The sequence below is a fragment of the Trachemys scripta genome, chromosome 9 (assembly GCF_013100865.1).
Source record: "Trachemys scripta elegans isolate TJP31775 chromosome 9, CAS_Tse_1.0, whole genome shotgun sequence".
NCBI lineage: Eukaryota > Metazoa > Chordata > Testudines > Emydidae > Trachemys > Trachemys scripta.
This window is the reverse complement of record NC_048306.1, coordinates 71,920,457-71,944,197: the sequence shown is the minus strand read 5'-3', so window position 1 is coordinate 71,944,197 and position 23,741 is coordinate 71,920,457. Positions and strand designations below refer to the sequence as shown.

Here is a 23,741-nt window from a genome sequence, read left to right as displayed (position 1 = left end):
TGAGGTAGAGTTTGGTATGCGCAACCTCAAAACGCTGGACAGAGGAGGGGGTGGCTTGGGCAGCACTTGTAGCCCCTACTCTTCTTGGGGAGGTGGGGGGCTCCTGGCGGGGTTGACTCCCTTGGCCCTGAGATTGCTGTGGTTTGAACCACTTATGGGCTGGACCTAGAACGTACAGCCCCCAAGTTTTCAGGGTAGTGCGGGATTCCTTAAGGTCATGCAGTTTAGTGTCCATCTGCTCTGCAAACAGGACCTGGCTGTCGAAGGGGAGGTCCTGCATCAATTGCTGAGCCTCCGTTGACAGACCAGAAAGGAGCAGACAGGATGTCCTTCGCATGGAGATGGCCGAGGAAATGGTGCGAGCCGGGGAGTCTGCTGCATTCGAAGCTGCATGGAGGGCCACTCTCGCTGTAGCCGTGCCCTCTTCAAGGATCGCCTAGAATTCCTTCTTGGACCCTTTGGGCAGCGAGACCTCGAATTTGGCCATAGACTGCTGCAGACTGTAGTCATAGCAGCCAAGGAGGGCTTGGTAGTTTGCCATTCTCAACTGAAGGCTTGAAGACGAATAAATTTTTCGCCAAAACAGATCCAGCATCTTCGAGTCTTTATTCTTGGGCGCAGCCCTGGGTTGACCCCGCCTCTCCCTCTGCTTAACGGCCTCAACTACGAGGGAGTTTGGGGCCGGGCGAGTATAGAGATACTCCTGGCCTTTAGCTGGCACAAAATATTTGCACTCAGCCCTTTTTGAGATGGATGGCAAGGAGGAGGAGGTTTGCCATAGTCATAAGCGGAACGGATGCTGTGGAGTGACTGTGACTGGCTGGCCTGGCAGCCCTCCTCACTATGGTGCTGGCCACTGTGCATCGATGCCAACCTGTCCAATCAGGACTAGTTCCTCCCGCGGGACCCCTGGGATCTTTGGGGTTCGGTGGAGCTGTGTCAATAGACCGATGATCTACGCCTCACTCTGCTTGACCTGTAGCGGGATCTAGAGCAGGACTGGGGGTTGGAGCGGGCCAGTCCTCGATAGAATCTCACCGATCGAGGGGATTCGAGTCTTGGTGATGGGTGCCGACAGACGGGTGACCTGTGACCCTGTTCTGATCAGTCGCAGGACTGGTGCCGAGATGTTGGAGACCCGATGGGTTGGTCTTGATGCTCATGCCGGGGCGTGCGCGTGCTTCCACAGGTCTGCGCCACGTTACCAGTGAGCTGCGCCTTCAATCCTGCTGTCGGTGCCCACAGTCCGGAGACTGAAGAGGGCTTCTCTGAGCCTGCCTCCAAAAGTCCAAGGCATGACAGCTCCGTGCAGGCAAGCACTGGCAGGACGTCCCCTGCAATGGGGAGCAGTGCTGCTGAGGCAGGGACATGCGGAACGGTCCCAAGGCGGGTTTACCACTGTCTTGGGTACCGCCAAAGCTGGTGCGGGTGGCACCGGTAGCGTCAGGATCTCCTGCGTTGCTTGCAGAGCCTCGGCTGTCGACGGGACTTCGAGTTGACAGAGGCCCTCGTCACTGTCCAGTGTGGCAGACATAATACAGAAAGGGCTCGACCGCTTGACCTGAGCTGGGGCCCAACTCACTGACAGTGGTGTTGAGCCACCCAACACGGGTCTTGGCTCTCCTCTGGCCCTCTCCTTTCCCTTACGGGAAGTGGGAGTTCTTCCCCTCACGGACTTCTTGGCCGGGGAGGGGGATCTGTGCCGGCTCGTAGTCCGCATCAGCGGCATGCTCCGTACTGATGTTGCGGTGCTCGGGGCCGAGTCGAACCTCTGCTCCTGTGCTGGGGTCAGTGCCGACTCCATCAGGAGTGCCCTGAGATGGATGTCTCTCCTTTTTCATTCTGGGTTTGAACGACTTACAGATGCAACACTTGTCACTTATGTGTCTTTTTCCTAGACACCTTAAACAGCTAATGTGTGGGTCGCTGATTGGCATGGGCCACTTACAACAATCGCATGGTTTAAAGCCTGGGAATCTGGGCATGCCCCATCCCTAGGCTGAGTCCCGTCCGGGACCAACTAACTAGAACTAATACCCAGGGTAAATACTAAACCAGCGGTCGGCAACCTTTCAGAAGTGGTGTGCCGAATCTTAATTTATTCACTCTAATTTAAGGTTTCACATGCCAGTAATACATTTTAACATTTTTAGAAGGTTTCTCTCTCTAAGTCTATATGATATAACTAAACTATTGTTGTATGTAAAGTAAACAAGTTTTTTAAAATATTTAAGAAGCTTCATTTAAAATTAAATTAAAATGCAGATCTTATCAGTTTAGTGTAGTGGTTCTTAACCTGGGGTGCATGCACCCCCTGAGGGTGCGAGACATGCAAGATTTTTTTAGAAGCTGGGCCCGGCTGCAGAGCGCTGGGCCCAGGCCAGGAGCAGAGGCCTGGGCTAGCTGCTGGTACCCCAGACTAGCAGCAAGGTGAGTGGGGCCGGCGGCTGGTATCCCAGGCTGGCAAGCAGGCTGAGCAGGACCGATGGCTGGGACCCTGGCTGGCAAGGGGCTGGTGGTTGGAACCCCAGACCGTCAGCAGGCTGAGTGGGGTTCCGTCGGCTCCTGCCAGCTGGAGTCCCAGCTGCTGACCCCGCTCAGCCCGCTGCCAGCTGGGGATTCCATTCACCCAGGTCGGCAGCGGGCTAAGTGGGGCCGGCAGCCAGGACCCTGGCTGGCAAGGGGACGGCGTCCGGAACTCCAGACCGTCAGCTGGCTTGGCAATTACCCCTGGGCCAGTCTAGATGGGGGGAAATCTGCGGCTAAGGGAACAAGCATTAGCAGCAGCATCTGGGTCACAGCTGGCATGTCAATATCCACCTCTGAGAGGTGCCTTCAGCAGTTCAAAAACTGCAACTGAAATGTCCTCTACTGTCATGCAGATGTTCTGCCTATTTTGGGACACAGGCAGAGCATGAGGTAGAGAAGGTCATGCAGATGCTCTGCTTGTGTCCCAAAACAGGACAGAACAAGAAGTAGAGAAGTTCTTCCACTCTGTCAGGGTCTGTATTGTCTCCGGCTGCTGGGAACACATGGACCCAAAATGGCTCAGCTGGATGTATTTGTTAACTAAAATCAACCAAAACGCTTCCGGTCAACCACCATAGGACACAGACAATTCTCCCACAATCTGCTATGAAACAACTATCAGTTGGCAAGGACAGTAGGAATTTTGGGATATGATAGTATACATCCGCAGAAGCTGAAGCGCTGACTTGGGTCTGCATATTACAGTATGGATGCAGCAGCAGGATTGTGAAGCCCAGGTTTCCACTGCACTGTGGATAACTCAAGCATGGGGTTGGAATCATCAAATCCACAAGCCCGGGTCCCACAGATCTGGATTTAGTGTGCACATTAGGAGACCAGGGTCTTCTCTTATGCTCTACCACAGACTTCCTAGGATGAATGTAGACATTGCTTACACCATCATTTTTGGATGCAACAATCCTGAGGTGTGTGTAGAGAATGCTTCTCCCCCACCCCGTGAGATTTAATATACAATGCTTAATCTCATCAACACATTAAATTTGTTTGATACCAATCAGATTTACTGGATAACATATAAATCAGCAGAGACAACAGGGGACTATTTTCATAAGCTATAGTCCACAGGCCACACTTGGTTACAGAGTTATCTGCAGATAAAGTTAACCGAAGCACTTCATTAGATTTTACTAAAAATGTTAGTAAAATGTAATTGACTGCTCTAGATAATGGTCCATTACTTAAGTAGTTATGTACTTTCTCATGGACATGATGTTTCCAGAAGCACCCAGGACTTATTGCTAAAAGTTACATAAAATCTAACATTTGAGGCTCCTTACTCTGGCAGAGATCATGCCAGTTCAGATCCATGCATGGAGGGGGCCCTCCACATTCAAGTCTTCCCTATGCAGTGTGATAGTGAAGCTCTCCACAGCCTCACAGCATTGTGCCCACCCCTTCTGGACCCTGTGGAGGGCTGTCAGTGTAGTCCAAAAGGGAAGTTAAGAATGGACAGGAGCAGTATTGGCATCAGCCTCCCACTGGCCACATAGAAAAAATAAACTTCAAAAGTTAGTACAGCTCCAGCCTATAGTAATTTTTTAACATTATCGCCGTGCTCCTGTGTATGGAAGGCTATTGAGAGCCAGAGCAGCAGCAGGCGTAGATGGCCCCAGATTTCCAGGAATCCTCCAGTTTTGAGAGTGGTAATGAAGAGGAATCTCCAAAAGGATATCTTCACAGATCCCCAAGTAGAAAGTCCCTTGATGGATTTTGCTGCAGGAGGCGAAAATTCAGGCCTTTGCTTGTTCAATTTCACCCACAGGGTAGGGAATGCACAAGAGGCTTTTCTGACATAGATGCCTCTTTTCTATATGAATTAATGATGAAAGCAACGTAGCAAACACATGCAGTAAGGATCAACTGTAGGGGTTGCAGTTAAATGGAAACAAAAGAAAAGGAAAGAATGCAGGAAGAGAGCAAGGAGGAAGCAGGAGAAAAACAAATGCAGAAGAAAACATCCAATTTCAGTATGGTAGGCTTAAAAAAAAAAAAAAAAAAAAAATCCTTTGTGACATTTTGGACAGGATCCTGTTCCCAATCCTTCTCTGGCCTGTAACTACCGGTATTTATTTTTTTCCTTCTCTCTCAACCTCCTTTGGAGGCACATCTGTCAAATTTTTTGGCCCTTGAGCTAGCAAGCCCTGCTATGTACTGCAAAGATTCAATATTGATAAGAACAAGAGCAAGATCAATGATGATTAGCTATTTTTATAGGGCAAAATGTTACTAATCTTACCTCATACACCTTAAAATCCTAGTTATGTTGACATCAGCAAGGGAAGGCAACCCTACTCATTCAACTCTATTGTAATTCATCACCTTTTTTATTCTCTTTTGCAACTTAGGAAAGTAATAGTCATCTCTCTCTGTAAGCAGTGTAATAACTGGATACCTTTGGATTAAAATGATAAATTTTGAGGGGAGTGTATATGCTGTGTATGCCTGGGTGCTATATGTGCCTGTGTATCCCTCTTTTACCTGTATGTTTTAAGCAAATATTTGATGCAAAAAACCAAAAGCCAACAATATAATATATGTAAACAATATATCTTAAGGTAAAGAAAAGAAAATGCTGAAAAAGCTATTCTGACTAACATAAAGCTAAATATCTCTGGCAAAAGGGTAAAGAACTAAATAAAGAGACAAAAGCAACCAGAACAGGGTGTATTAAGGAACAACAATTTGAAAGTCACAATTCTATCTGAAAAACTGTCACACTATTTTTTATAAATGACACTGAAAGAAACTTTTTCTTGTCTTTCAGTTTACTATATTCATTTTATAGCACTTCATAAATAAGCATTTTACTGTCACTCCCATATAGAGTGGTTTGCATGACTTTCAAAAAGCAACGGAGGGGAGAGAAATACTTAATAAAATTCTTAAAAGGACATCTATTTAAAATCTGTAGTCATTTCAAAAAAAAAAGTTACGTTGTTTCAAGTACTACATCTGTCCTCCTGAAAATTTTTGCCACACACGTAGTACTTGAAACTTAATTTTTTAAATTCAATTTGACTACAGATTAAATAGATGATGTCCTTTAAGAATGTGAATAGGTTGTACTTACAAGGATTCACACTGTATTACAAGGAGGCAAAGACAGTAGTCTAAATCCTGCTCATATTTACACCCATGGAACTCCATCTAAGACTATCACACATTTCTCATGTACTTAAAGGGTAAGTGAGGAAAAAGCAGGCGGAAGACGGATAAAGAGCAGATCCAAAGCTAGATAGAAAATTTTGTCTGTAAACAGCATGATAATAGGATTTGTGCTCAATCACATAACATTCAAGAGACAGCTTACTTTTATCACTCAAATATTTTGAAGTTTACAGCAGTTACCAAAAAGTCAGTATACATTATGTGAATATACCCATAATCTTGCATGAAGTTAAACATCCAACACATAGTACACCACACTGTTTTTAGACATCTGTCTTTGGCAAAGGAAAGCTCAACCCAGATGCAACCTCCGCTTTCTAATGCAATCCTGGCTTTACAGTCAAGTTTCAAATTGGCTGCTGGGCTGACAGAAGCACAAAGAGGTAAAGCGAAGTCTCACAAGGTGAAACGCATATTCTTTATTAAAAACTCAAGTAAAAACACTTTGAGCAGGGGAAACTACATGGGGTTGGAGAGGAAAAACTTCTATAGCACACCTTCAAACCTTAGGAAGAATGTAGGGCACCATCAGTCACTTTGCATCTGCTACTACAGATAGAGAGCAAGTCTGTACAATTTATACATCTATTAGCAATACCTTCACTCCCTGCCAACATGCAAACACCCCAATGACTGAAGAGTGGGTCACCAGAAACGTACATCATGATGGGGTCTGCAGAGTTCTCATGCATGTCAACACCACTTCATCCGTACAGGGGGAAAAAAATGGATTTGGGGCTTTTCACAGTCAAAGAGTGGGGGAGAGAGGGTGGATAGAATAGGAGGAAGTAAGGGATAAAAGCATTTCACTCAGAGTAAATAACTCAATCTAGACTCAAAGCCAGAATATTCCTGCGTTCCATCTCTTGCACTGGCCACTGAATCACATGGCCATCTTTAGAAGCTTCTTTTTTAAACCAAATACTTTGTTTGTGTTTTTTTAAAATGCAGACTTGGGAAAACATATGCAGAAGTCAGATCAATAAAATAATCTGGACTGAAAAACTTTTCACACACGCTAAGCCATATAATAAACATGAATAGATCTGTTGATATAAGTTGTCTTCAAATCAAGTGTGAACAAGTCTTACTTTATGAACATTAACAATTTTAGAACTCCCACTTGTCTCTTACCCATCATTATATTAATTGTCTAAGATGCATTTGCAGCATGAAGAGAAAAACAAAAATATTGGTTATGAAATGGGAAAACAAAATACAACTTGTACTGAAGTAAAAAACAAAAATAAAATATATTTCAATATGAAGAAATCACATGTATACTTTTTGTCTTCAGCTTTGTCAGACCGACCTGATTTTCAGGTAAGTCTTAATGATATGAAACATGCAAGAACAAAAGAACAATTTTTAAACTGACATAGAAGAAAAAAGGCACCTTTATGAAAAAGTTATTAAATGTACTGAAGCACTAACCTGCATGAACACAAAACAGATATAGCTATCAAAAGAAATCAAAATGTGGATTTAAAAATAATGGAAGTTTCAAAGAAAAAATGAAGTTAAAAATCTTTGCTTCTAGCACTTATGCTTGCTTTACTCTTTGTTTAAATATAAAGGAAAGTAGCCATAAATACTTATCTTTATTCACTACTCACCTTAGGTGAACATTGTATATGTGGTTCTCCTTCAGGCTTTAATCCAATTATCTAAAGAAAGGGTAAAATCTCCATAAACAGCTATTTTTCTGTGGGAGTTGTACAAAGCTGATTTTTAAAAAACATATTAAATGTATGGGAGACATCTGATGTGCATTTACACTTTGACTATGACATTAAAATGGTATTACAGTTTTCCCTGGGTATCGTGGTAGGATTTCTCTATTAAATGTGTTTAGTTGACAAGCAACTATGTTTCCAGATTCCAGGTCTACAGCCCTAGTAAAAGGGCATAAAAACTGGGTTTTTTCCAACTCAGGCATTGTTACCAACAAAAGGTTCTATGAGGTTAGCTCAGACCTTCAGTTACAGCTGTGTAGTTTCATTTCCTTCAGGAGGCTTGCACATGTGTTATTAATTAGACCTTCGTTAAAAAAAAACTTTGTTGATGCACAAGACTAGAATAAAATCCATTGTTCACTCTTTAGTTACATTGCTTCTGAAGTGCATAAAGAGGAATGAAAATAGCAAAAACCCCACAAACGTGTTTTCTCACTATAGTAAGCAAATATGACTAAATACACATAGGGACCAAACCTGGTGAGTAAGAAGGTACCATTTTGACAGAGTCCCGTGGACTAGAACCATACTAAGATCTAAAGTGTTGATATACTTCTCAAAATGGTTTCTCTAGCCACAGCCAGTAGTTCACTATTCCAAATTAAGCATGTAACATTAATGGCTTAATCTAGGTGGTATGTCCAGGCAACATATCATGTAACTTGCAGTCAAGCTAACAAAGAGTGAAATATTTTATCACCACCACCCCGCAATATCATTTTCAACACAACCGTTTTCAAAAGTTAAAGCAAGCACATTACATTCTGGTTCATACTTGCATTCTGGAAATGTAAACAAACTTTACACTGAACTTTTTCTTTTACAAGTTAAGAGGAGCACCCTTGTATTTAAAACTGGGCTTCCAGGTGTTTTGATCCATGGAAACAAAGCCAATATTCTTAAGTATTAGAGATTTAAACAATTTGCCTCCTCCCCAACCCTAAAGAAAAATTGTTAGTTATTTCAGTAAGTTACATTGTTTCATAGAGCGAGAAATTGAAGGAAAAGCCAAGACAAATAATTGAGCCATTCTCTGGAATAAATTTTTATAAAGTTTTAGTTGGGAAACTAAGTTTTAAAACTTAAGAAAACCAGAAAGAAAATTCTATGCACTTACTCTATTCATTTTCACAAGCACACATGGAGTTCCTTTAGCATAGCCAAAAGTGTCATCTTCCACTCCAGAACATGATCCAAGCATAGTGCGATTAAACTGACATGCCTGTTTAACAGCACGATCTTCATTCTGCTCAAACAGTTTTCCTGCGGTACATGCTATGTTTTTGGATTGTTTTGAATCGTCATACGCTATAAAAAAAACAAAACAACAATATTTCTAAGTCTATTGGTGTAACATACTCATGTAACCAATAAGCACACAACCCTACAGTAACAAACTACTTCTCAAGGTCCCTTATCTCTACATAAATTTTTAAAGTTTTCAGCTTGAAAATAAGATTAGTTATTTTCCCACTATACCTTTTCCTATTATGCAAGACAGTAAAAACTATTTGCAGGTATTTTTGTCACCAACAGGCGATGCTAGAAGTTTTATATTAATTAAATTACTGAGATGCCAAATTAATTCCCCCAGTTAGAGTGACCAGACAGCAAGTGTGAAAAATCAGGACAGGGAGTGGGGGGGGGGAATAGGAGCCTATATATGAAAAAGACCCACAAATCAGGACTGTCCCTATAAAATTGGGACATCTGGTCACCCTACCCCCAGTTCTCTTTTCGCATAGATATGGCTCTAGAAACTGCCAAGCCTTTCCATTTCTCTAGAAATGAGGAGACAGGTGTAAACTGAGCAGACGTAACATAAAATGGAAAGATGATCCAGTCTGGGAAAACGGACCTACAAAGTCTGCATTAATTTTACTACAGGACAAGAGTAATCAGAAGATATAAAATTCTTCCTAGGGGTTGACATTACTGCTATCAAAAACTTTAGTTCTACTACCCTTAACGAGGGCAGCACATAGCTCCTGGCAAAGACCAGATGTGTCAAGGAAGGCAGAAATTCACTTATAATCACAATCAAGGTAACCTGATCTGCTGAACTGTTGGAAACGAGACACCTTCCCCCAAAGCCCTCCTCTACTAGGTCCTTTCTCAATCATTGTGGACATCACCCTGCCTTCACACTCAGGTGTCATCTTTAACTCACATCTTCCTCTAGGTCTTCATCTCTTGCCAACTCTTTCTGCATATCATCTAAGATATCATATGACCTTTCTTATCCTTCCAAAAAGTTAAAACTCTGGTCCAAGTCTCCAACATCTCATATATCAATTACTGCAATACCTTTCCCAGGGCCTTGACAAATGTAGTCTTGCCCTGCTAATATCCATTTAGAATGCTGCTGCAAAGAACATCTTTCTAGCCCATTGCTTTGACCATGTTACCCCTCTCTTTGAAAACCTCCTCTGGCTCCCCCTTCTATATTGCATCAACTATAACTGCTTGAATTTACTTTGAAGCCCCTTCTTGGCCAATCCCCATCCTATCATCTCATTCATCATCAAGCAGTTGATGATCACCTCCAATCAGCCCATGATGCCAGCCTCCACTGCCCACTTGTTAAATTTTCAAACAAGTACTTTCATGCTATCTTCCATATTGCCCCACACACTTGGGGAGGCACTCCCTGTAATCATAAGCAAAGCTACTTCATCACATACCTCCTAATCCCTCCTCAAAACTCTCCTTTGCTAGGACACTTACAAAAAACTTGATGTTTAGGTATGCAGAGACCACTGCCTATCATGCTGATCAACACTGTGTCCTTGTACTCCCCCTCTGTATTCATTTGTTGTTTCTTGTCTTATACTTCAACTGTAAGCTCCTTTGGGCAGGGACTGTCTTTTTGTTCTGTGTTTGTACAGCACCTAGCACAATGGGGTCCTGGTCCATGACTAGGGCTCCTAAGCACTACAGACATATGAATAATAATCAAGGCCAATATACAAAATAGCTTGTCCTGGGTCCAAATTCTGGGTGATATGAGCACTCCTGCCACAGAAGCTCAGAACCTTCTGGATAACAGCATTCACCCTACATGACAATCTGGAGAGGTACAGTCTCAACCAGCACTTATCTCTTTTCATTGAAGGTTCTGTCTGGTAGAGCTACCCAGTGCAAGAGGCCACGAGGCCCAACAGTCTAAGGCAGAATATCCTGCAGTCATTTGGAGGTCTTGACCCAAGCTTAAGAATAATTTAAAACTTATTATGAAATTGTTCTTATGGAAGATGTACAATCATTAAATCTAGAGTTCAGAGTTATACATATGAACTCCAACACCTGTATCATTGTGGAAGTGGACTTTGGAGGCTTGGAGTGAATACTTAAGTCCAAAGTCTAGAACAGCTGTCAGACTGTCTTGACTTTTGAGTGCTGAGTGTACCCTTTAAGATGACAGGTCCTTTGCTTAGCCAGTAGTCGAGATACAGGTACACATGCATATCTAGCCTTCTCAGAAGGGGCAAGAAATCGTATTTTGTAACAAAGATCTGGCAGGAAGGGGCCTTTACTCTGCTTTCTTAGAGAAACTCCTACTCTTCTGGGACCCTGATTGCTGAGCTCATATTGCTCCAAAAGGCTACAGGGCTCATAAGGATAAGGTGGTGTGATCTGTTAGAGAGTTCATATACTAGATTCCAAAGAGGGGCTATTAAGCATCCTTAGTCCCTAAGCAATCGTCAAGATGTGGACTGCATTTTAAGATGTTGAGAACCCCAGCTATAGGTCACTAAATTGGATTTGGTTCTCTTCTTGTTAGCTATTTGTCCAATTTTGGTGGTGCTCACAAATTTGATCACAGCTGCATTTATTGCTAAAACCATAGAAAGCAAATGTGCAAAGTAAATTGAAAAAACATTTTTTTTTGTTGTTTTTTTAAATTTAGATGCTATGAGTTTTGGAAACCCTAGCACAACTAGCAGCAAGTATCAGTCTTTGAAGATATACATTCTTCACCATTATCACAGAAACAGCTCTTTAAACCAAACCATTCTATGGCAATGTGCATATTCAAGCTGAGACACACTAGACTTGGGAATGTTTTAATTTAATGTGAACTAAATGCTAGAACTACCGTACAATCGTTTTTTATTTAAATTCAGAGTATTTAAGTACACAACTAAGATGACAAATTCAAAAGTCACAGTCTAAAATGGCATTCTTGTTGGTAGTCTCAGCACAATAAGGGATTCAATGAGAAGATTGAACAACTTTTTCACCCTGTAAATACTCCCTCCAGGACAAGATTCAGGCAGACTGGGGGGATAGCAGAGGGGCAGCTTAACAACTGTAGCACAGGTGGCAGCAGTGTAAATGGGTAAGTAGAGGACTTAAGACAATAGGGTTGCTGATCCATCACCTGTCTCAAGTTCACCTAAAAACCCACCAAAGTAGGCAACAGGTAAGCAGTGCATTGGCTTGCTGGGGACAGATGTTACACCAAAATGCAGGAGTATGTCAACTTTTTTCAATACACTTCTAAAAATATCTTTAAAAGGTTAAACATTTCTTAAGCAAAATGGTGAAAAAGTTTAAATTTCCCTAACTTTACAAGATCGGCTGCTTCATGGAAGCAGGTGACAGTGCTAATAAGAATAAATAGTCACTAAACAAAATAAAAGATATATACCTCTACTAGCCAGAGGGGTCTCATTATATAGAAAGTTAAACAGAAAGTGAAATTAAATTGTTTGAATCATAAATTATCTACAGGCATATAGTATGCTACACGTTAACTACGAGATTAAAAGTTTTCCCCCATACTTCTACTATGTTATTCCAACTCAGTAAACGTTGATGCTCCCATATGACCTCCTCCTACAAAGATCTTTTAACTCTTTCCTACGCAGCCCCAGGCCAGCACTATCTCCTCGTGTACCATACAACTTCAATTTCTTCCACCAATTCTCTCTTGAAAATTCACTTTGTTTAGTGCGCAAGGATTGCACCATGTAATGATACTGGAATACTAAACATCCAGTGTACGCCAGGGGTCACATTAGATCAAATGTTGACATTCAAAGAACAGATAAAAAAACGTGAACTCCAGGAATTGTGTACTCCAGAAACTGACCCCAAAACACTGACCAGCCAGACTGGCCGTGTGTTACTCAACTGTGGAGTACAGTGCCCCAGTAAGATGTTCAAGCCAGGCACACGACATGGATATTGAACTCCATTAATCCTGTAGGATAATCACTGGGACTTTGAAATCTATTCCCATACTGTCACTATACTACCTCTGGGGGATTGTACTACTATCAGTGAAGCGGGATGCCTTCAGTAAAAAGAAGACAAAAAACAGGTGCATTGTACAAGACATCCACTGCAAGGATAGATTCCGCCATCCAAGAGGCAGAAACCCAGAAAGACCTTTGCCTCTGAAAATCCTCTTACCCCCATTGAAGACTACAAAGTATTTTGTGGTAACAAAATAGCTGGATATGTGTATGATCTTGGAAAAACGGGTTCCTTCAGAACAAACTCTCACAGGCACTGACCTTGAATTAGTACACTAGCATAATCGAAATTGAATGAGAGGTGGAGTGGCAAAGGTTGGTGAGAATCTGAGGGGGAGACTGGGACTGAGAACCAACAGGGTACGGAGGAGCATGTGAAGACCAACTGGACAAGGATCTGGGGTGTAGGGAGGAAAACTGGCATTGACTGAGCAGAGAATGCAACAAGGAACTGGAGGAAGAGACAGAGGACACAGAGATTGGATGAGGCATCCATGAAGGGATAACAGAACTGGGAGCCAGTGAGAACAGGGAAATGTTGGTGGGGGGAACTGGAGGTCTGAGTTGGGGAGAGTAACAGATCATATGAGGGGACAGGAATGTGGAGAATGGAATTGGCTGGGCAAGAAGAATGGGACTGGGACAAGGAGCCAGGGGTTGGGAAGAAAAACTTGGGACCAAGACAGGTTAGCAGGGACCCCTGCCTGATTCAATGCACAGGTTGGATCTGCTTTGGGGATGAATTAAGGTTGTAGAGTAAAGAAGACTTGTGTGTAGGATGACTGCTTCATTTACTGCAGCAGTTGGAAGGTGGTTAGTGAATCTAGCAGAGGACTGTGGGAAGGGAAAGGATGGTGTCCTGGTAAATGCTGCCCTGGAGAACTGGATCCTATCCTTGCCTCTGTCACAGGAATTCCTATGTGATGCTATACAAGTGGCTTAAACCAAACTTTTTAAATGTGGTAACTCATTGTATTCCTCATTTGCTGGGTAATAAGATGTTGGGGTCTGATTTGTGGAAGTCCTGAGCACTCATCTCCAACTAACATCAGTGGAAGCTGTGCTTGAATACATGAAGTGCCATATAAAGCTAAGTACTTTGAAAAATCAGGTTCTAGGTTTCTCAGATCGGACACCCAAAACTAGTAGATACCTTTAATTTCAATGTCTCTGCACCTGCATTCCCCATCTGTACAATGGGAATAATAATATCCCCTCATCCCACAGGAGTCATGTGAAAATAAATTCATTAATGTTTGAGAAACAATCATACTATAGCGGTGAGCTCCTGGAGAAGCCCTGAGGCAAATTAATAATTCAGTCTTCAGAACAGGGTTTGACTAGTGTGCAGTAAATAAGGCATGGGCTACACATTGAAAAACAGGGAGAACACACAATATTGAATAGCCTATTAATTGAGCACCTTTCATTCTGTGCACTGAATAAGGAGCCCTGGGGAAAAATTAGCACGTGATCATGTAATTAGAAGTTATTCGTGGTACCTATGCACAAAGGGGCCGAATTAAGATTGTACAAACAACTTTAATTCTGGCACTTCCTAACTTTTGAGTGCTTGACTTGGAAACTGTAATAACGTTATTTTAGCTTAGTTTTTCTACGTAACATATAAAAACAGAAACCAACGTATTATACAAATAACTTTGCTATTCATTTATCTACTTTTTGTCTGATCTCTTTTCCCACATACTAACTTCAACTGTAATCTCTTTTGTCATGTTTTATAAACCTGTAAAATACCATGCACCATTATGACATTATATATAAAAATAAATAATACTATTTTATTGTCTGCATGCAAGTTTATTTCTTTAACCAATTTAATGTCACTCTTAACTATGCTTGTCGCAGGAGGACCCAATTGCTTCCTCAGCTATCCAAGCACACTACCTATTGACTTCAGCGAAGGTTGCACAGCTGTAAATCATGGTAGACTTTGACCAAACATTTAACTCTGGATCTTGTTATATTTATTTAAGGAATGAAAAGCAGAATATATACATTTTACTGATCTGTAGAAGTCTCTCTGTTCAAAATGGCCATAGTTAAAAGTACATTAGCAAATCTAGCGAACACTGTAACAAATCAGTATACAATTTAGAGCAGTGGTCCCCAAACTTTTTCCGTCACTCCCCCCTTATCTGTAATGGAACCTGTCCGCACTGCCCAGGAGCCGCAATTGGAACTGTGGTCGGGGCCCGAGAGCAGAGCTGGGGGCACAGCAGAGCGGGGGGGCCCTGCCTCCCTACCCCACCCCCCAAACATTTCTCCACACCTCTCTATGGGGGTGCACCCCACGGATTTGGGATCTTTGATATAGTTAATAAATGTTAAATTCTACAGAATTTTACCTAAAGGAAACCAACTGAATGTATTTATAGCTATAGCCTGTCCAAACACTGTAATTCAGTTTAATTAAACTACTCGTAATGTAAAAAATATTCTACTTACACTTTAGAAATTGTTTAAGGGTAGAAACATATTCTGCATATGACTTGGAGTCAGACTTGTTAAAATAAAATTCCAATGCAGTGACTGGCTTTGGTGAAATCATAAGTCCTTTTAAAGAAAAAACAAAAAGTAAAAGTCAGATATTAAACAACTCTTTTCATCCCCACCCTCATTTCTCAGAAAGACATTTTTCAAATTGTAAATAGACTATCTAGTATAGAATTTCAGCATTATTCTTATACTGAACAACCATATTTTGAGGGTAGATTTTTTAAAATCAATTTTCAAATCTAAATTACAGTCTAAATAAAGTTACGATTTAAGTGCAAGTTATAATAATTAGAATTAGGGTGACCAGATGAGAGGAAGAAAATATCGGGACACATGGTGGGGGTTGGAGGGTCCCGGCACTGGAGGGGGAAAAAAAAAAAAAAAAAAAGCTGCCAGCAGAGCGAAATATCAGGACGAATTGCCTCCCGACCAAAGATCGGTTGGGACACAGGACAAAGACCTAAATATCGGGACATCTGGTCACCCTAATTAGAATTCATAATAATCAAAACCCACATGATTGAGAATAGAAAAATTAGCTAATCACCTGCAGTTTTAAAGTATTTTACTTATTACAGTTTTACTTTGTACTTTCCATAGTCAACAAAATTATACCAAGGCTTCTTTCTTTAAAAAGAACATTTTAATTTTTAGACTAGTACTGGACAGCTTCCATACCTTCAGTTTACTTACTCGGTATTTTTACATACTCTTAGGTCCATTATAAATGTGTTACATAATGGAGATACTTCTGTATCTCCTGTGCATACTTTTGAAACCTACTAATTTTAAAGAAGTGGTTTATAAAGCCAAACATGCCTTACATAGCCTCCAGTTTTACTATTATAATTTTAATTTCAGGGTGACCCACAGAGAACAAAAGAGGACTTGCACCTTTTAAGGGAAAAAAAACAAAAACAAAAAACCTTCTTTATAAAGTATACAGATGGCCTGAAAACAAAATCACATTGATTGTTCTTTTCACCCTTCTTCCCCACACACCAGAAGTTCAGATTATGTCTACCTATGAAGACTGTAGGCAGCAGCAAAACTAGTAGGATCAGATAGCAAGCACTGAAGAAACAAAACTTGATCTACTGAGGATACAATTATTTGCATAGTTTAAAACGATTGGTTAACCTATATAACTAGAAAAGAAAAACCTTATAGAAAAAAATTGTTTTTGTTAAGGGTATAATATCTACCCACTCCACATCTTCAATTAAGATCTGAAAAAGGCCACCACACATCTTTTGGTAAACCCGAGAAGACTAGAGACATAACATTCTTGATATTTCCAAGTTGAAATATAAACAAGATTTTTTTCCCTTCCAAAAAAAAAAAAAGGGGGGGGGGGAGAGGGGGCTGTGGATGCACTTCTCAGGCCTTCTTTATACATCATAAAAAGGAAAAGGAAGTAACAAAATCAGTTTTCCCCTCTCTGTAGGCCACTTTTAATACATTTATTATTTAAATATATTTAAATAATAAATGTATCAGAAAGCATATGGAAAGTACAACTACATAGACCAAATCTATCAGTGATCCACTGCAAGCCGCACGTGAAGACACAGAAAATGGTGCCTTTTGTATTATTATTAAATAGGGAAACAATTTAGACAAATTAGGAGTTTTTGGAGAAGGAATGAGTTCCAGAGGCTAACATTTTATATATGCCTTTTAAAAACGCACTTCTTGACTCATTCACCTTTTCTGTGGTGTTCACAAAAGCACAGATTCTCCCTCTCACCCCAGCAGCAGTTAGTTAACTATTTCCCAGGGCAAGACTTATCTAAATGCCAGTATGACAGTCTGATACATGACACTACAAACCCCATTTTGCTTGATGAATGCCATTTTGACAGTAAACTGCACTGTACCTTCACTGTTGCCTTTTAACCTCCACACTGAACTGGGATTCCATGAGGTGTCAGCAGAAGGCTAACAATGGAGAGCAATCAAGAGTCATTAACCTGGAGGGCATTCCATTCAAATGGACACTCCCTAGGACAATAAGCTAGCTGCACCCCAGAACCACCATCCGAAGAAGTGAGGTTTTTACTCACGAAAGCTTATGCCCAAATAAATCTGTTAGTCTTTAAGGTGCCACCAGACTCCTTGTTGTTTCCCAGAACCACCAGTTATCCCAGATGGGGCTGTAACTAAGCAATGTGTCACCCGACAGGAACTTGAAACCACTGGGGGGGGGGGGGCACTTGACAGAGGGCACTTGAAACTTTATACAAAGGAGGCTCTCTCAATTTTTAAACTAGCCATTTTAAGAAGAGAGACCAGTACAAGGCGGAAAGGAAGAGAATGAGCAGAGGAGAGTGTAGGGACCCTGGAAGGACTGACCAAACTCAAAGGGCTCTGTGTATAGGTTTTGGTTGTTTTCTCATAGATCTGTCTCTCTCCATGCTTTGTCTGTGAGTAAAGTGTGTGATTGGCTTAGAAATTCCTTTATAAAGTCTGCGTTACTTGCTTTAACTGTCACATAGTCTCCAAAGGGTGAGACAGTAATCCAGAGGATCCACTGTATCAGAGAAACTCTGGGAGCATGTAACAAACTGGGGATGCATACAGAGAACTAGCATTGGTTTCAGAATGGAGTCCCATATCTTAGAAAGGGCTGCTATATCTGCACCCCAAGGACATGCTCGGAAACCCAGAGCTTGAGAACGTGACTGGATTCTGTCAAGACTAGGGATGTAAATATCATTTTAAAAGTTAACTTTTTAAATGATTAAAATTATATCAGTTAACTAATTAAAGGGAGAGGGCCTGGGGTTGCTCCGGCCGGCCCGGGACTGGTGGTTAACGGTTAGGGTGGCTTAATGGTAAGACTAATACTTACCAGGTTAACGGTTTAATATTTTACGTCCCTAGTCAAGACCCAGCCAGCCTAAGAGCATGTGGGATCCAAGATTTGGGACTATTACAGCAGCCTGGTAAATATCCACAAGGGGAACTAATCGATGTTTTTAACAGCCAGATTTAATGATCTGATAGCACTTACAAATAGAAAAAGCCCAAATTCTTAAACTCATTTGTATTTGATGAATACTATTACACCCCCACTGAACAATATAAATGAAGTGCCAATTACAGAAATCAGACAATTTGATTTTTGTAACTAAATTTAAAAGAAGAATAAAAACCTTTGACCTATGTCATCCAGACTGAGTGTATGTTTTAATATAAATTTAAGATTTATAGTCAGGACTATGACATGTTACACCGCAAGTAAAAACATGACAGAGTTAAGTTGAAAATAAATTTCCAAGCATAAAGAGATAAACATTAAACAAGAACATGCAGTATTACTGTAATCTTCAAATATGCATACGCTATTCAGTGCTTAATTTATAAAAAACACAAAATAAAAATATTGTAAGTAGTAATCAAAGAACCAGAGTCTTTAAGATAGAAAGTTCTTTGGTTAACATACGTGAGAGCTGAGTTACAACCTTAAAAGAGACATTGCAAAAGGCATGGAGTACAACCACTTTTAAATTTACCTTCCTTCACACCTCCCCCAAGCAAATTCACAGCCTACATCAGAGGTCGGCAACCTCTAGCACGCAGCTCGCCAGGGTAAGCACCCTGGCGGGCCGGGTCAATTTGTTTACCTGCCACGTCCGCAGGTTTGGCCAATCGCGGCTCCCACTAGCCGCAGTTCACCACTCCAGGCCAATCGGGACGGTGGGAAGCGGCAGGGGCCGAGAGATATGCTGGGCACTCCTTCCCGCCGTCCCCACTGGCCTGGAGCGGCAAACCACGGCCACCGCGGGGGCCGCAATCGGCCGAACCTGCGGACGTGGCAGGTAAACAAACTGGCCCAGCCTGCCAGGGTGCTTACCCTGGCGAGCCATGTGCCAGAGATTGCCAACCCCTACCCTACATAATACTGGAATTGTCAGAGCCACCGTGGAACTTCATCAGAGCATGGAACTGATTATATAGTAAAGGACCTAGGGAAGGAAGTCAGAAGTTGCTTTTTTGGTGAAGTTTCAGGATTTTTTTTATTTATTTTAACTATTTTATACACTGGAACATTCTATGGTTTTAAAGCTTAGAGAACCCTGCTGAGAACAACTGAATACCAAGGCCCTGAAAAAAACACCTTGAAATGCACAAGCAAAATTACTGACAGGACAATGGTGATGTTTTTGCTCATGGATTGTATTGTGTTGGCGGACTTAGATAAGAGTAAGTTAATCAGTATAATAAAATATACAAAACGTAATGCCAAAAAGGAAAAACAGGAGTAAGGTGACAAAGACATGATGATATGAAAATAGTGTGGACAGCAAATGCTATGTAAATTGAACCTTGGGCACGCATATCGCACAGGTTATAGAAAACTTAATGCTTATCGGAAGAACGCTCATTAATATGTATTGTGGGAAGGTATAAGAAACCAAGTGAACAGGGCCCAAGTCAGAGAATACTGGACCAGAGACTGAGATAACCATCATGAAGTGTGGGAGAGCTTCCCGGTACTCCAGAACTCAGTAACTGGGGCCCCTACCTGTTCTGTGTTATCTGTCAAATATACGATCAGAAACTGTAACTGACAATGATGGTCTGAAAATGTATAAATTAAGGCAAAAATTGATTAAACCTGAACTGGATGAACTTGTTTCCAACCTTTTAACGCCTCACTCAAATTCAGAAAAGGGTGGTACTGACTACATGTAGTCCGACCTACTTCTCCAAACACTGGGATGTTCAAATACATATCTGTATTTTGTGGCATCATATGGGCCCATGTCTAGAATCCAAAAGTCACACACTGGCTGGCTCCATGTTCCAGGTAAAACTGTGATTATAAAACTATTCCCATTTAATTCAATGGGAAAGTTAGGACAATGCTGAGCACTTTTGAAAATCCAACCCTCAATCCTTCAAAGAGAGTTATCCGGATTACTTATGCAAGAGCTCACCTTCTCTCAAAGGGACAAGTTTTTTTTTTAAATATTTGCCATAAGTAGGGCTGTCGAGGGATTAAAAAAATGAATCACAATTAATTGCACTGAAACAATAATAGAATACCATTTCTTTAAATATTTTTGGATGTTTCCTATATTTTCAAATATATTGATTTCAATTACAACACAGAATACAAGTGTACTGTGCTCATTTTATATTTATTTTTATTACAAATATTTGCACTATAAAACACAAAAGAAACAGTATTTTTCAATTCACCTAATACAAGTACTGTACTGCAATCTCTATCATGAAAGTTGAAATGTACAATTATGTACCAAAAAAACTCTGCATTCAAAAATAAAACAATGTAAAATTTTAGAGCCTGCAAGTCCAATTAGTCCTACTAGTCTTACTGTTCACCTATCACTCAGACAAACATGTTTGTCTGAGATTTGCAGAAGATAATACTGCATGCTTCTTGTTTACAATGTCACCTGAAAGTAAGAACAGGCGTTTGTATGGCACTGTTGTAGCTGGTGTCACAAGATATTTACATGCCAGATGCACTAAAGATTCATATGTCCTTTCATGCTTCAACCACCATTCCAGAGGACATGCGTCCACGCTGATGACGGGTTCTGCCTGTTAATGATCCAAAGCAGTGCGGACTGATGCATGTTCATTTTCATCATTGGAGTCAGATGCCATCAGCAGAAGGTTAGTTTTCTTTTTTGGTGGTTTGGGTTCTGTAGTTTCCACATTGGAGTGTTGCTCTTTTAAGACTTCTGAAAGCATGCTCCACACTTTATCCCTCTCAGATTTTTGAAGGCATTTGGATGGAATGCTCTAGCCATCTTCTTTGCATTTTGTCAAATTTGCATTGACAGTGTTCTTAAAACGAACAATATGCGCTGGGTCATCATCCAAGACTGCTATATGAAATATATGGCAGAATGCAGGTAAAACAGAGCAGGAGACATACGATTCTCCCCCAAAGAGTTCAGTCACAAATTTAATTAACGCATTTTTTTTTTTAAACGAGAATCATCAGCATGGAAGAATGTCCTCTGGAACAATGGCCGAAGCGGCATATGAATCTTTAGCGCATCTGGCACATAAATATCTTGCGACGTCAGCTACAAAAGTGTCATGCAAACGTCTGTTCTCACTTTCAGGTGACATTGTAATTAAGAAGTGGACACCATTATCTTCTAAACAAACCTGTTTCTCCTAGCGATTGGCTGAACAAGAAATAGGACTAAGTGGACTTGCAGGCACTAAAGTTTTACATTGTTTTGTTTTTGAGTGCAGTTATAGAACAAAAAAATCTACATTTGTAAGTTGCACTTTCATAATAAAGAGATTGCACTACAGTACTGGTATGAGATGAATTGAAAAATAGTATTTCTTTTGTTTATTGTTTTTACAGTGCAAATATTTGTAATAAAAATAATGTAAAGTGAGCACTGTACAGTTTGTATTCTGTGTTGTATTTGAAATCGATATATTTGAAAAGGTAAAAAAAATCCCAAAGTATTTAATAAATTTCAATTGCTATTCTATTGTTTAACAGTGCGATTAATCACGATTAATAAAATTAATCGTGATTAATTTTTTTTAGTTAATCGCGCGAGTTAACTGCGATTAATCGACAGCTCTAATCATAAATATGCTTAGAGATCAAATAACCTGATTCCCTGCAACATCTGCGGTAAGTATCAAATCTTCAGGCGATCAAAAACAAACAAACAAAAAAAACCCCATATACTCTTTGAAAATAGTGTCTAGAAGCTATAATGGCTCTCTCTCTCTAGAGCTGTTACAGTATATAATACCTGGCCATCTTCCTGGGGAAACTGAGTTATTACTTGGAACTTAACAAAATATTTGTATTCTATTTAAGAATCTACCTTCCTTAAATTGATGAGAAGTTGGGCGAAATGTTCAGTCTTGTACCACTCCATACCATTACATGGAAAACCATTGCAAAATAATTTCATAGGCTCAACATTAAGATCGGTAACAAACTCATCAAGGGTAAATTTTCAGGCCAGTACAGAGAATGAGATGCACAACTCCCTATATGCCTAAAATGTAACCATTTATTGTCCACTTCAGTTTTTGCAGAGTACTAGCCACTCCCTAATTAAAATAGAAACTCAGTGGACAACTTTAAGTCAGAACTTTGCCCTTTCCTTTTTCAAATCTACACAAAGAATATATTTGCCTCAAAATAAGATCCAGGAATGAAGAAGAATTTTATTGCAAAATTTGAAAGCAACTAGTAGTTCCTAAACTACGATCAAATCAGAGCTGCCAAATATAGTTCCAAATTAAATTTTAACTACTTTAAAAAGAAAAGAAAACCTCCACCACACAAAAAGGGAGAGAGACACAAAATAATATCCCCAGCTGAGATCTAGCATCCAAGATGAAAAGACTTAACATTTGATTTAATTTTGTCATCAGGCAACAATTCTCCGACGATCTTGTCAGAAGGTGTCAAAAAATGGAGATATAAACTTCCATTAAAATGAATAAATAAACAAAAGGCTTTAATGCCCTTTCCATGGCAGAAATTGAGCTCAACATGCAACCTGATTAGTGGGAATGGCTTGTTAAGGTAAGATTGGTTCCATTCTAAAGGTCTGGGAGATCTTGAAGGAAGGGAGGAAAAATACCACGTCCTCCCTAAACACCTATTCTTGCTCATTGCCAGGGCTGACAGAGGGTTGAGGTGGTGAAAAGTACAATTGTACCAGGACCAGAAGTTCAGCCCTCACCTTCCCTCCCAAATGTCTGCGTAAATAAAGTGAAATGGGAAAGGGTTGGACCCCAGAGAACATAACATATCAGGGCCCCAAATTTCTCGATGGGCCAGGTCCTTGCTTCCTGCAGACCTTCTAAGGCTTTTCAAAAGGAAGCCCTATTAATGCAGATCTTAGGAGATCCGTGCAGGTGAGGGAACATTCCCTCCACTTTTCTGTCGACTGCTCGAGATCTGCAGAAGGAAAGAACCCATAGTGAGCCTTAAGTTCTTGTCTGGCCTCTCATAGGCACAAGCTTATTCATGGCCCACCCTCAGTCTAGATATTGGGGTGAACTATAGACCCAAATTCCATTTTGGACCATTGCACATAGGGGAGAGGTCCAAGACTAGCATGTTTTGTACTAAAACAACAAGGAGTCTGGTGGCACCTTAAAGGCTAACAGATTTATTTGGGCATAAGATTTCGTGAGTAAAAACCTCACTTCTTCGGATGCATCCGAAGAAGTGAGGTTTTTACTCACGAAATCTTATGCCCAAATAAATCTGTTAGTCTTTAAGGTGCCACCAGATTCCTTGTTGTTTTTGTAGATACAGACTAACACGGCTACCCCCTGATACTTGACACCATGTTTTGTACTGTTAGGTTATGGAAGTTAGATTCATTCACCCCAGTTCAGTTCACAGCAAACAAACCTATTTTGGACCATCAGGGGTTCAGGAGCCAACTGGGTGCTGAAGGGGGAACAATCTAAAACTAATGAGGGTTGGGGGCTCTGATGAACTTCCAACAGTTCACAG

The 23,741-nt window shown here is 40.9% G+C and overlaps 1 protein-coding gene across 1 annotated transcript in view; it reads right to left on the bottom strand.

The window, feature by feature from the left end:
- ATP1B3 (ATPase Na+/K+ transporting subunit beta 3) overlaps positions 1-23,741 on the bottom strand; it is a 63,997-nt gene that overhangs the window by 11,918 nt on the left and 28,338 nt on the right. The window contains exons 3-5 of the mRNA XM_034781329.1: positions 15,188-15,295; positions 8,572-8,762; positions 7,335-7,385 (exon numbers count right to left, since the gene is read on the bottom strand). Of these exons, the coding sequence (XP_034637220.1) occupies positions 7,335-7,385; positions 8,572-8,762; positions 15,188-15,295 (350 nt within the window). The remainder of the gene's footprint in view (positions 1-7,334; positions 7,386-8,571; positions 8,763-15,187; positions 15,296-23,741) is intronic.